The sequence below is a fragment of the Echiichthys vipera genome, assembly GCF_963691815.1.
Source record: "Echiichthys vipera genome assembly, chromosome: 7".
NCBI lineage: Eukaryota > Metazoa > Chordata > Actinopteri > Perciformes > Trachinidae > Echiichthys > Echiichthys vipera.
The window spans coordinates 25715921-25730632 of NC_139832.1; the positions used below are offsets into that span (position 1 = coordinate 25715921).

At 41.0% G+C, this 14712-nt stretch overlaps 1 protein-coding gene across 1 annotated transcript in view; it reads left to right on the forward strand.

Moving 5' to 3' along the window:
* Nucleotides 1-8648, forward strand: part of carmil2 (capping protein regulator and myosin 1 linker 2) — a gene marked incomplete at its 5' end in the record, with an annotated part of 54386 nt that extends 45738 nt beyond the window's left edge. The window contains 8 exons of the mRNA XM_083916941.1: nucleotides 2-97; nucleotides 2318-2354; nucleotides 2832-2900; nucleotides 4875-5137; nucleotides 5714-5849; nucleotides 6773-6862; nucleotides 7715-7828; nucleotides 7954-8648. Coding sequence (XP_083773067.1) covers nucleotides 2-97; nucleotides 2318-2354; nucleotides 2832-2900; nucleotides 4875-5137; nucleotides 5714-5849; nucleotides 6773-6862; nucleotides 7715-7828; nucleotides 7954-8531 — 1383 coding nt within the window. The 3' untranslated portion in view covers nucleotides 8532-8648. The remainder of the gene's footprint in view (nucleotide 1; nucleotides 98-2317; nucleotides 2355-2831; nucleotides 2901-4874; nucleotides 5138-5713; nucleotides 5850-6772; nucleotides 6863-7714; nucleotides 7829-7953) is intronic.
* Between the last annotated feature and the right edge of the window lie 6064 nt (nucleotides 8649-14712).

A 14712-nucleotide genomic window follows, 5' to 3' on the forward strand; every position in this document is an offset into this window, starting at 1 on the left:
GAAACACGCATCAGAGAGCACATCTAGCTTTGAACAGAGGCTGCAGGTGATGCTGCACAGAATGGGCGTGGCCAAAACTCCACCTGCCGACAGCAAGACAAGCCAGGTAGGATGGGTGTGAGTGTTTGTGTGTGGGTGAAAACACAACATTTTAACAGGTTTAGAAGATGTAGGCCATGAAACGGCCTGAGGTGTGTGGAGGTTCCTTGATGTGTGTCTAAAACGTAGCACTTCAATCTATCGTGCTAAATAGTACCACGATTACTATGATTTTCCAAGAATATTCTTGGATATTTAATGTTGCGATCAGTGCTGTTGTTTGGTTGAATGATTGATTTTGAACATATTTCGGTTTGGATAAGTAAAGTGGTAACATGGGGGTTGTGGAGGGGACTCCAAAGACACTGTCACACAAAGAGTCTGCTTTATTACAACTACGGTCTTATTTTCATACTTTTGTTCATCATCCCTGTCATTAATAATAACTACCACTATTATACTATATAATACTACTTACTCAGGTTGGAAAAAAAATCCAGGTTCACAAACAAACGTGAACCTCTTCCTGCCACTACTTGGACCTATAATTGCTCTAGTTGTGTACACAAAGTTTTCATGTGCAAAGAGGGATAATTAGCAATTAGCAACTTTTGAGGCACAATTTCAGTCTGACTTTCAAATAGTGGGGTAGATAATCCTCTCTCTGATGGTTTGTTTCCAACCTGTGTGATCATCTGACTGCTTGTGTGTGTTGACCCATCAAGGCTTTGTTTAGTGGGTCTCAGATCTCAGCTGTTAGCTCGTGAGTACAGTGGTGTCATAACTGATAGGAAGGAAGGACAAAAACAACCAAGCTAAGACCAAAGTTGTAATAATCAGTTTGTATTACTTTGAGATCAGTGTGGACGGTGTAAATACACTACTGTTCAAAAGTTTGAGGCTACTAAGGTGAGGCTGTGAAAGACAGTTTCATGTCACAGGTCATACATTATGGCAAGACTGAGCAAAGCAACAAGACACAAGGTAGTGATACTGCATCAGCAAAGTCTCTCCAAACACAGATTTCAAAGCAGATTGGGGTTTCAAGATGTGCTGCTCAAACTTTTTTGAAGAAGAACAAAGAAACAGGTATCGTTGAGGGTCGTTGTCGCAGTGATCGGCCAAGGACTTAGTGCAGCAGATAAAAGACACATCAACCTTATTTCCCTTCAAAAATTGGAAGATGTCCAGCAGTGTCATCAGCCCAGAACTGGCAGAAACCAGTGGGACCCAGGTACACCCATCTACTGTCTTGAGGAGTCAGGCCAGAAGTGGTCTTCATGTGGCCAAAAAGCCAAACCTATGACGTGGAAACAAGGCCAAGTGACTCAACTATGCACAAAAACATCGGAACTGGGGTGCAGGAAAATGGCAGCAAGGTCTCTGGGCTGATGAGTCCAAATTTGAAATATTTGGCTGTAGCAGAAGGAAATTTTTGCCAAAGGGCTGGAGAGCGGTACAATAATGAGTGTCTGCAGGAAACAGTGAAGCACGGTGGAGTTCCTGCAAGTTCGGGGCTGCATTTCTGAAAATGGAGTTGGAGATTTGGTCAGGATTAATGGTGTCCTCAATGCTGAGAAATACAGGCAGATACTTATCCATCGTGCAATACCTTTAGGGGGGCATGTGATTGGCCCCGGATGTATTCTGCAGCAGGACAACGACCCCAAACATCCAGCGACTATCATTAAGAACTATCTTCAGCGTAAAGAAGAACAAGAAGTCCTGATGAAGTGATGGAATGGCCCTGATCTCAACATCATTGAGTCTGTCTGGGATGACAGGAAGAGACAGAAGGATTCGAGGAAGCCTACATCCACAGAAGACCTGTGGTTAGTTCTCCAAGATGCTTGGAACAACCTATGAGCCGAGTTCCTTCAAAAACTGCGTGCAAGTGTTCCCAGAAGAATTGATGCTGTTTTGAAGGCAAAGGGGTGGTCAAACCAAATATTGATCTGACTTAGGTTTCTCTTCTGTTCAGTCACTGCATGTTGATAATTGATAAAAATAAACTATTAACACTTCCATTCTTGAAAGCATTCTTAGTTAACAGCATTTTTTCACGCCTGCCTAAAACCTTTGAACAGTAGTGTATATTTTCCCCATGTCGTTTGTGGAAGAGAGAACAGTCCCTATGATGTCATCATTTCTCAGGATTTTATATATTTGTGGCTCATTCTTTTAACAAGAAGGTTAAATTCAGCCATTACAAAGGGCAACAGCAAGTAGTTGATCCAATGCTGTGGTGGTTTAATATTTTCCACTGTGTCTGTTGTAGAACAAAGACGAGGAGCTGAGAAAGGCCAACTCTGAAGGTGCGTTGTTTTGTCTACATTAATCATTTTATGTTTTAAACAGATCATTTTATACAGTATCTAAATCCAAATCTGCACTTCCAGCACTCAGATAACACTTTGGATTAGTCAATCAAAAAGATGATTTTACATGCTTCAGTCATGCAGAGATGAGGGTGAAAAGTACAGCAAATAAATGGAAGAGATTGCACATGTGCCAACTGGTGGATCTATAATATTGATATATTTTATAAAAACAAAATGTACCCTGTGATTGATGGAACTTTTTTACTTCTGACCACATTGTAATGTTTAATGACTACACTATTGTTGCAGCTGCACCTTCAGTGAAGCTTCTGCTGATCTGATAACTTGCAGCACTTACAGCTGAGTGACTTAATTAGAATGGCTTCATGTTGTATTCATTACATGCACAGTCTGGATTAAAGTTGACCCTCTGCTCAGGCTGTACTACAATCTACTTTCTTTGTCCCTCAGGTGCTATCCTGGACAAACCTGTACCACCTCCCACATTCATGAAGCCCAGAACTATGTCCACTTCATCAGGTATCGATGTTAACGACCCCCATACTGGATAAAAATAATAGCAATACTCCCACGTGAACAGCCAAACCAGTAATGTGTGCTATAGGATCATCTTTCTGTGCCATAGACCCACTAGACCCACTAAACATGGACGTTGGATAGATGTGCAGATCATGTCTATGTTGGGTATAACCAATTCTGGACAGCTATTCGACGTCCAAACTAGGTCCAGCTTGGATGTCATATTAACGTTCATGATTAACGTTGATGACATTTTTGAACGTCATTTGGACGTCTATGACAGGTGTAGGAAATTAACATGATGTGTTTGTTTGTTATTTTACATTTTCCTGTTTTTCTTTAACTGGTTTATTTTGAATAATCAAGTTGTTTATTTATGCATACATGTATTGTTGTCTTGTAAATGCAATTTGTGGAAAATAATTTCATGGTAGCCTATCCACCTTATATAAGACAGAACTATCCAACAGTCAAATACTACCGAGCCAGAAAATGCAGGTCGGAGGGGCTGTAGGCACTGAATGGCCATGAGGTGCTATGTTATTATTATAGAAGTAGTCTAAAATTAGTCTAAATTTGAAAAGACGTCTACAAACGACCACATTTGGCCCTTACACAGAGGTCCCACAGACATCAACATTGGAAAATTTGGTAAACAATGAAAAAAGATGCCGCCTGGCCTTACAAAACAAATTGGATGTCCAAAAATTGCATAGAAAATACGTCACTCCAGTGTCATGTTGCGCAGTGAGAGCCCCATTGTTGTTAAAAAATGGGTTAATGTGACACACTGTTGCTCTGGGTGACATGTTCCTTTATACCATTTAACACACACACACACACACACACACACACACACACACACACACACACACACACACACACACACACACACACACACACACACACACACACAGACACACACACATACACACACACACACACACACACACACACACACACATACACAAACACACACTTACACACACACACATAAACACAAACAACACACAGTGTAGTTTATTTTCAGTGCCCAGTTGTTTTAGGAAATGATGGAGCCCTTTATCAATATGAATGTATATCTGTGATATGTATATGTACAGTATATTAAATATGAAATGTTTGTGAGGCATTTATATAGATTTACATCTTCTGAAAGAACAAATGGACAGACCAGGGAAGTATATTGACAGTATCATATAGAATAACACCAAAGTTATCCCTGAGGTTTAGAGGAAAATCCATTAACATTCTATTGGCAATAATTGATCCAACCCAGGGGTGCCCAATTCCAGTCCTGGAGGGCCACTGTCCTGCATGTTTTAGGATTCTCCCTGCTCCAACACACCTGAGTCTAACGATTTTCAAACCTGTGACAAGCTTCAGCTGCTTCATAACGAGCGCATCATTAGAATCCGGTGTGTTGGAAAAACCTAAAACATGCAGGACAGTGCCTAATTACAAGACCGGAATTGGGCACCCCTGATCCAACCTGTCGTCGCGGTTTCCATAAAACTGTACTGCAGTGTAACGGAATTAGCTCGCAAATGTTCTTTGCATATCTCAGACTTTTGATGTTTCACACAGTTTTACCACAGCCAGCCATCAAAGTTTGCTCAATTGCTGTGTGCGGGGCTTATATTACAAAACGTGTGTGTTTTAACATGTTGCACATACACTATTCTACTTTGCAATATGTTAACCTATTTCATTTTTGTTTTAGTCACTGTAACTAAAAATACATTGTTGTTAGTGTGACATAGTCAGTGACATCATCAACATGGCCCCTGGCCTGAGCTGAACCTTCCTGATGTCTCTGGGCCTGTGATGAGAGAACACAGGATGGTCTCTGCTGCTGTGCCCTGGTTTCTGTGTCTTAGTCTGCATCTGCCTGAACATCTGCCCGACCTGCATTATTCACTGTGAGAGAGTGTCTACTAATGATTTACTGTCTCTCGCACCCTCCATTTCCAGCAGACCCCAGGCATCCTATGAGAGCACTGGACCCTATCCGACCAGACCCTCCCCTTCTCCCGAAGCCTGCCATCCCCGACCGCCCAATTTGCCCCCTGCCACCCAAACCTGCAGTCGCAGCCAAGCCTCCCCTCCCCACCCCGGTTTCTCCTGCAGGAGGAGGAGCTCGTCCCTCGTCTGCTCCTCCTTCCAGCAGCTTAGCAGGGAGAGTCCAGCTCAGAGCACACACCCATGATGGCAGGCCAGGGGAGACTGCAGCACAGGTAATACAGCACCCAGTCAAGAATCATTCAGAAGTAAGGCTTCAATCCTTCCAGCTTTAGATTTTATTCTTGGTTGATTTAGAATTTCTATTTGGGTGAAAACAATCTGTACCGAAGAGATAGAATTGTTCTCTTTCTATTTCTATGGAGAAAAACCGTAATGCAGCATTTTTGCCATTAATGTCAGCACAGACACCTAGTTCCTGATACTGCAAATATATAAACACTGCAATACTTTCATCAGGTGGCCATAGGCTCACTCCCCATTTTGTTACCTCCTTCAGTGATACATAGTGACTTAACAGACATTTAGATAAATTAAAATAGTCAAAATTGCCACTTTTATTTGTATAGTGGATTTAAAATTTAGTGGAGATTAATACAGACCACAAGGAGGCAGTAATGTCTAAACCAGAGTTACTGGTGTCACAGAGAAGTGGTATTAAGGAAGGAATATCTTATTTAAAGTCAATACACTGATCGGAGAGTTTTCCTGTCTCACTGTTGTTGAATACTTGTTTCCTCAAACCTTTTTGTCATCACCGACACTAAGCAAGCTCTGATCTTCATCTCTAGAATGGAAGCCAGGAGCGTCCCTGGGGTGCAGCCTCAACTCCGTCCTCCAGGATAGAGCTGACTCCTCCAGCCCCATCTCCATGGAGGGGTCCCAGTGCACAGGATCGCTCTGAGAAAGCACAATCAGTGACCGACGGTACGTCTGACTGACCTCATTTAAACCAAATCATATGACCAACTTTTACCAAGAAAGTGTCACTGATTGAACATGAAACAAAGAGTAAAAAACTAGACTAGTCCAGTATATGTGCAGCTAAGTATCAGCCTCTTACACCTCTTCTGCCATGTAAGAACTCTCGGAACTATCAGACTACAGTAACCATGATGAAAGGGAGAGGTGCAGACACAAACCAAACTGGACACAAGAACAACTTTTACTTCTTGTCCAACTTGTGCATGAAAGGAAGGACATTATTAAAGGAATAACTCAAAGGATAGTCAGGATAACTGCAAAAGACAAAAAGAAGCGTGGGAAAATATATGTCTGGATGAAATGAATGAAGCTTCCCCATTATCATTAAAGGTTTCTAACATGTCGTCGCAATTATGAGGTGGATTTCCGTCAGCAGATACTTCTGATTTGTTTGTGCTTTGCTCTCAGTGACTTAGGAGTCCTCTTGACAGATTTAGAACTCACTTTTAGCACTTACACGCTTTGTGAAATATTCTTTAACCAAAAATGTGTGAGTCCTAAAATTAGGACTGACGTGCCAACTTGTTTTAAAGAGTTACTCCTAAATCATCAAGCTGGGAGCTACTTTAGCCTTAAGATGTTTTTTTAAAGGGATATATTTATGTTTTATTTAGTAAGGTTGCATTCATTTAGGTTTGGTTGAATTTATATGTAAGATTTAAATGTTCATTTACACAAAATTAATCACAATCACTTTATAATATGAGCTGACAAATATACAGTATGATTCATCCCTATGTACAGTATATAGAGTAGATGGACTGTTGTGAAACTGACACGCATTTACATTGTACATTACATGTGTTAGATGTATAATAGTACAGCTTGTGTTTACATTTATTGCACGTTCATTTGCATACCTTCAGAGAGTCTTCCTAAGCCACGGCAACACATGAAGCCCCTTCCACAGCGCAGAGCTGTGTCCGTCCACGAGGACACCCTGGCCATGACACAAGGTAAGGCTCAGCCAAAGGGTTTCATTAAGTCAGGAAAAACAAAACAAAAGCAATAACAGTAAGGCAAGGAATATAAAAACAACATAAAAGTGTTAAACATTGCATTAACATAAACCACAAGTGTGTGAAAGCTTAATGAAGTGATTTAAAGATGCTACACATTATAAAAGTGAAGCCCAGTTAGCTTGACCAAGCCAGAATCCATTTTTTGAGCTCAGTTTTGCCCACTGAGAATTGATTTACATTGAATACGATAAGAAAATGACCGACTTTTGCTGGATTATGAAATTTGCGCAAAAAGGATTAGGCAATTTGGGAAAGGCTCTGGGGTACAATGGAAGGTCTGGAGATAAGGTCCTGTTCTTATGAGGCTCGACCTCTTGGTCATTGTTGATATACTTAGCATAAATTACTCAAGCTCCTTGACAGAGCATTGTGTAGGTTGAGGGGCCAACTAATCCATAACAGCAGCTCAACACAGCTGATAAAAGAACCAATGAAGCCTCTGTGTGAAACTAAAGCATTGGTCATTTTCACCTGGAGGGCTTGTCGGATCGTCCAACGGTGTCCAAAACTTTCTCCCTCCACTCCTTTTTGATGTCAGAATGAAGTTAGCATCTGACAATTGTTGTAACTTTCTGAAGCCATTATATCAACATTCAACCCTGCCTCATGCAGCGATTGGCCATGTGTGCAGAGGTGAAAAACTGTGTGGGGTTTAAATTTCGCTCACAAGTTTTCACTGTCTGGGCTCCAAAACCCGAGCGACCGGCACAGTGGTAGTTTGTGCCGGTGGGGTATGACATGCTGCTCATGTTGCTCATGCTCTATGTCTGTCTCCATCTCTCTCAGAGCTCAAGGCAGTTTTACAGAGGTCGCCTATCCGTTTCCGGGGCAACAGAGGGGACCTGCCACCGTGCACTGAAGATCCATCTACTGGTGAGGAAGCACAAAGAGCTCAGGAGGGTGAGAGAAGTGTTTATAAGTCATGCTTTAATTTCTATTTTTCTTACTTTTCATTCATTGTTTTTCTTTCTCTGTGCCATCTAAACACATCCTTCAATTTGTCTGCATGTTCTGCGTCCATCCAGCTAGTGACACAGAGATACAGACACCTAGAGAAAAGAATGAGGCTGTCCAGAGGGAGGAGCTGAAGGCAGAGAGAGGAAGGACAGGCCATGGAGGGACGGTAGCTCAAATCAAGCTCCCCCATCCAGAAGGAGAGGAAACCCCAGTCTCAGGGTGTCCCTCCTCTACAGCTCAGGTTCAGCAAGAAGCATCAGCACTCCAACTCATCGGTCCTCGACTCAACGAAGCTCCATCCATCCTGGCGAGGCCTCCAGCGCTAACCCAAAGCCTGGAAAAGTCTCCCGTAACCCCCACATCTGAGAAAAAGAGCCCCAGCTCAGCCCCCCCGTTGCCCCAAACTGCAGATAAACTGTTGGTTTCCCCACCAACCCTAGGACAGAGCCCCAGCCCAGTCCCGGCTGCATCTGAATCCCCAGAAAACCCCCAAGTGAGCCCTCTGTCCCACAAAAAGAAGAGCACAGTACCAGCCACTGCGGATGTGAGGAATAGCACACAGGAGAAAGGAGACGCAGGCTCTAAACAGCACACAATGAAGGCAGAGCCGCCAGACCAAAGAACTCAGCCCCCTCTGTCTGAATAACACACACAGACTGACTCGCATAAGGAGAAAAGACACACCTGGGCGAGAGAGGAGAGAGGGGTCCGTGACATCACTGAGATCAGGAACTAGGAGGGTGTATGAGGTCTGAGAATAGCATGAATGTTGTACCCTCCTGTATCAAACAGCTGCTGTGTCTCATGTCAGGGGAGTTCTCTTTGAAAGTCTGACAGCTACATGTTATTTAGTGCACATGGTCGGTGCATATTTTTATCGCTAGTTTGTAGCTAACGTCTGTACAGTTGCTCTTTTGGCTGTTTGGGGTGAATAAACACATGGGATCTTTTTTTTTTTATCTCTATTAGTTTCAGTTTGTGTGTGGTACCAATCCAACCGCTGGATTGGTGCTTCTTTACCCCAAACAGCAAGTGAACAGATGTTACCTGTGGCTAGCTAACAACATACCGTGTGTATGTGGAGTCAATTTAAACTATATTCTCCTAGCGTGTAGACTACTCACTCTTCTTACCGAAGTCGAACATTTCTAGGGACTTCATTTAATCTATATTCTAATCTCGGTACATGGATAAACCAGCACCATGACGGTGCACATACGCAGTCGTTTTTAGCTCAAGTGGAAACCGGTTGAAGTCATTTAACTCTCAGATTGCACCACCAAGGGCGAATCGGCCACTTGCAGTGAGTAATATGCAGCCATTCCACTGCTAAAATTCCCTTTGCGATCAGTCTGAAAACACCGGTAAGAGTCTGAGATGGGACACAGCTAGCCGCAGCTTAACAAGTACATTGACAACAGCAGCTGGGTGTTTGTCATATATTTATTTAAAGCTCTCCACAAAAGGATGGCTCAGTTATCAAAACTGTGAGTTATCAGTTGGTTTGACAGATCACCTGCTTAAACATGTTATTATGATTTGATAGGGGTTGTTCTTACTTTGCCTTTTGACTTATTTTTCAGCAGAAGACAAAGGCTTCTCTAAGTCGGTTGACATCATTCATTGTGGCTCAGATACAAGGGATTCATCTATTTGCGGTTTGGGGAATTTTTGGAAAATAATGATAATAATAATTATCATGCTTTTCCATTTTAACCTTCTGTTAATTGTTTTGTCATAGGCTGTTTTTTTTTTTTTGTTGCCCTTACATCACTTTCATCCATCTACTCAATGTCATTTTTCAGACTGAAGCTATGTTAGCATTAGCAATTTTTTATTTATTTATTTAACCTTTATTTTGCCAATTTTCGATGTTGCCCTGGTTACATATACATCATTAGATAATCGCAGAACAATTAAATAGATACAACCAACATACATACAGTGTTTTAAAATCATGAAACAATACAAAAACACCAGCTATTAATAAAACAACATTGCGAAATGACACATTCAGACTAAAACACATTATGGTATCACCATTTAAACTATTTACTCGACATCCAGTACATTTAACAAAACTTTGAATTTGCCCCAAAAGACGAGGGCATTCAATTTCAACTAATATCATTTAGTTTGTATCATGTCAATCAAAGTAATTCTGTCGAGCATGTTCATTTGACTACTTACTATTACTACTGAGGTCCTGCAGTTTTTCTCACAGTCTTAAACAGCCGCCATGCTGGCAGGTAGAAAATAAGTTTTCTGTTTTTCGATGCATTAACACTGACTGCAGAGGAAGCATATGAGATAAGATTTCCAATATGCCAGACACACGTTGTGTAAAGCGCATGAACAGAAGCAGTAAATGACCAAAATCCATACTTAAATTTCCTGATTTCCTTTCAGTAAACATCAGTGAGATTTATGGATAACAGCAAATAAAAGTGCCATGCTCAGGGAGGTAACATTATCACTGTGGCTCAGGAGGCACAAGGTCGTCCACTAATCGGAAGATCGTGATTCGATCCCCTGCTCCTCCAGTCCGCATGTCCAAGTGTCCATGGGCAGGCTACTAAACTCCCGAAGGCTGTGCCATCAGTGTGTGAATGTGTTTGTGTGAATGTGGCGTGTAATGTCGAGTGCTTTGTGTGGTCGGAGGACTAGAAATGCACAATATAAATGCAAGTTACCACATAAAAAGGGACCATTATTGGTTTAAAGTTTAGAGCCCACAGAGTTCACAAGGGTTGGTCATGGTGCTTTTATACAGTGAGTCGGTACTTATGGTTTATTGTGCTCATATTTCTCTTCACTGATCCATATACACGTATAACAATACAGTGATTCTGTAACTCACACTATGCCATCTATGGTCAAATGAAGCATGTAGCAGGTTGTGGTATTTGCCGTAGTCACGTTAGCTAACCAACAGACAGAGCTGGGAGTGGGCACGCTGCATGTTTTTGCTTCTTTTTCTTTTTTCCATAACATATTTTATATTGCTTTCCATTATTTCATCAGTACAGGTCACTGGATCCAACTGTCACCACTGTGGATACATTCTTCTATTTTTAGGCATATAAACAATTGATCAGGAGCAGTAACTACCTTTTGTGCTACTCTTCTACTTCTCTAACTATTTAGAGTACAGGTGAGACAGGCTGTTAGAGGGTAAAAACTACCACTGAATTACGACCAGGGCCCATATTCACAAAACATGTTAACATTTAGGAGCAACTCTTTAAAATGTGTGTGTCAGTCCTAATATTAGGACTTTTGTCAGAAAGCGTTTTAGCACTAAAGGCAGCTCCTAAATCTGTGAAAAGTGACAAGTAGTCAAGATGACTACTAAGTCACTGAGAGCAAATCAATCCTAAAATGGCTGCTGCCTTAATCAGGTCAATATTTTAGAAACATTTAACGATAGTGGGAAAGACACATTTATTTCAAGGCATTTGTTTCTAACGCTTCGTTTTTTGCCTTTTGCAGTTATTCTGACACCAGATTTTCCTTTAAAGGCACAGTACTAAATATTCAGATCATCAATATAGCAGCAAACAAATAATCTGCTATGTAAAGATATAGCAGTGCATGCATGTAGGTGCATGTGGCTGTGAAAAAAGCATTGGTATTTCACATATTGGGGTGAGAGCTGTGTGGAGGCCTAGTATTTTGAGTACAGCTCCTCTAATAATGTCCTTCCTTTCATGCCCAAGCTGGGCATGAGGTCAAGACTGTTGTTGTTTGCACCTCTCACTATCCTCATGGTTATTGTTGTCTACTTACATGGATACCTGCTAATGGTTATCGAGCAGTCGTGTAAGAGGCTGATCATTTTCTGCACATTTTCATGACTAGTCGAAAGCTTTTATCACTCTTTATTTCATGTTCAATCAGTGACACTGAGCCTGCATTTGATTTTAAATTCTTTATTTGGATATGTTCCCATGGAGACAGTTCCTCAGTAAAAGTTGGTCTCAGCAGCTTTGTGAACAGGTTTGAAGAGAACACTCTTAGGTAGGAGCTTATAATATTATTTAGGAGTCCTCCGAGTGGGAAAATCAAATGTTTGTGAATGCAGGCCTAGGTCCATTGTTTCCATCTAGCGCACGGCATTAGATCTTCACTAACTTCATTGCAAGACCTCAATAGTGCGCAGTCGAAATTCCTCGTCATTGTTTAAGGTCATTCTCTATCCTCCATTAACACCACTAAGAAAGAGAACCATACACTGAATATCATTTAATGTACCACCCTTTCAGTCGCTCCATTTACAGCAGTCTTCATAGCTGTGGTTCAGGTTCCATTCACTCTTGTCACCACATTTGTTTAGATCTGCCTATAGTACAGTTACTGTAGATGATTATTCATCATAACTTATAATTACGTTATGATGATTAATTATCTAAGTGAAGTTATGCTAACAGAGGCCTTGACTGGCACAGTAGTTTTCTTCCAGCAGGGGAAACATCCAATCAGGAGAAATACACCAAGCTTTTGAATCTTAGATTAAGCTACATAAAACTTAAGGTTTTACCGTAATTTGATATTTATAGATTTTTCTAAGAATACCTCCAGTTTTTCATACAAATTCTGTTGTTATTACAGAGAGGTAAGGTGGCACCCAATATCTTGAAAAAAACCATTTACGATTAAAGAAATTAGTCCAATTTTGTTGGTTATTTTTCTCACAATTTTTATACAAAATGATGTCAAATCCACATCCTTTACACAGTTTCTAACAAGTCCCATCATGCCATCCATGTGGGACAAATATCTCTTGCCTTGTTAAGATGTTTTCACATTAAGCCTTTTAGGATCTTCAGATTAACACACAGGACACTAAAGCTCTGCATGAGTCTGTGTAATCACATCAGTATGTAACATTCAAATCAATTTAAGTTCAGTCATTCCTTGAGACAACCATGTATGCAATCACCATGTCCATCGTGTCACAGGAGAACCAGATAAGATCCTGATTTATGACCAGATATTGTGTGAGATAGCAACAGGAGTGTGTTCAGTCTGTCAAACTCTCAGGGTGGCTGTGGAGAATGGTGCGCGTTTTGTAAGAGCAGATCTCAGTTCAGCTCCCTGTGCTGTCAGCAACCTGAGCCTCCGTCTCATCCTGGGGGAGGATTTATTTTCTACCGTCATGTTTATCTTTGCCTTGCACGCACAGAATATGTACAAAACTACATAAAGCAAACAAAAGAAAGTTATGAACAGAGTGTAAATCCATACCTATACTTGTTAATAATTATTAAAATGATGAGTTGTGTCATAAACTTGTTCCCTCTTTGTTATTAGTTTGGGTGCGTTGTTTCATGTCTTCCGTCTCTATGGGGAATGTCATAGTGATGTCAGCAGGGTTACATTTGAATATTTGAACATTCAGATGTGGTACTGGTGTCCGTGTGCCATAGAACCACATAGACTTATTGGTGCAGCCTGATAATGAGGAGTTGCCATAGTCCAGCCTAGGAGTAACAGTCTCTGTTGAAGGATGTGATGGTCAATAGTGTCGAAGGCAGCACTAAGATCTAGTAAAACAAGTACAGAGACAAGTCCTTTGTCTGAAGCTATTAGAATGCTGTTAGTAATTTTAACCAATGCTGTCTCAGTGCTATGATTCGCTCTAAATCCTGACCTGATCCTCAAATATCTCATTATTATGTAAAAACTCAGACAACTAATTTCTCGAGGATCTTAGAGAGAAAAGGAAGGTTAGATATAGGTCTATAGTTGGCTAGTACCTCAGGATCAAGACTGGGCTTTTTAAGAAGAGGTTTAATTACAGCTACTTGAAAAGACTGTGGGACATAACCTGCTGATAAAGACATGTTAATCACATCTAGTACAGGGGGGCTAACAAAAGGTTATACTTCTTTAAAGCTCCTCAGACCACACCATAGTTCCACAACGTTCCAGCTCATGAAGACCTGCACTGATAATTTTGGGGATCAATCCAACGACAACAACCTAAACTGAACTGAAGTAACCAGATGGAGCTTTCCGCTCAAGAGCCAAGACCAGCACTGGCAGGGCCTTATCATCGGGATGTGCTAATCACTAATCCACCAACAGCCTACCACCGGAGTAAGAGAATCTACCTCAGCTTTCTCTCTAGTATTTGAAAGCAGCCCTTATGCAATTTTTCCTCGTATTGAACTTCTTCAGCTCACTCAGGCTAGGACTAGTAATAAGAGCCTTAGCTTTAAACCCCTATAATAGATAATAATAATAGCCAATGGAATGAAACGGTATACACATCCAGTCTCATAAATGGGTGTATCATTTATTTATATTCGCTTTTACTAACACTACATATTTACACAGCTAACAGCCATATTCAGCTTTACGAAACGTATTCATCTGAGGTGTTCGCCAACAATAGTTGACGTTATCTTAGCTGTGTTCACGGAGCTCGCACAACTTTGTTGTTTAGACAGAAACAGGTCTCAAACAAAGTCAATTTTCTCCTGATCTGTCCGTCTAAAAAATGCTATCTTAATGTTAGAATTTTCAGGAGAGATGTTTCTGGTGAAAAATGGGTCCAATATTTAGTTCAGTGATTATGGGGTCAAGGGAAAGGTCGTAATCTGTGGTTTCAGGTTTTTATCATGCTGATGTTTCTTCAAGTGTATATTTGGATTTAATTTGCTATTTGATGCTATAAGACCGGGTGAAACGTCATGATTTTTTTTCTGAAATTCAGTTTTGTCTGTGAATTTGTCAGTTGTTCACAGTAATCAAAATGGCACATATCCCTCATGATATGTAACCTGGTTTGTGGCCTATTTGTAAACTGTGGAGAGAACCAC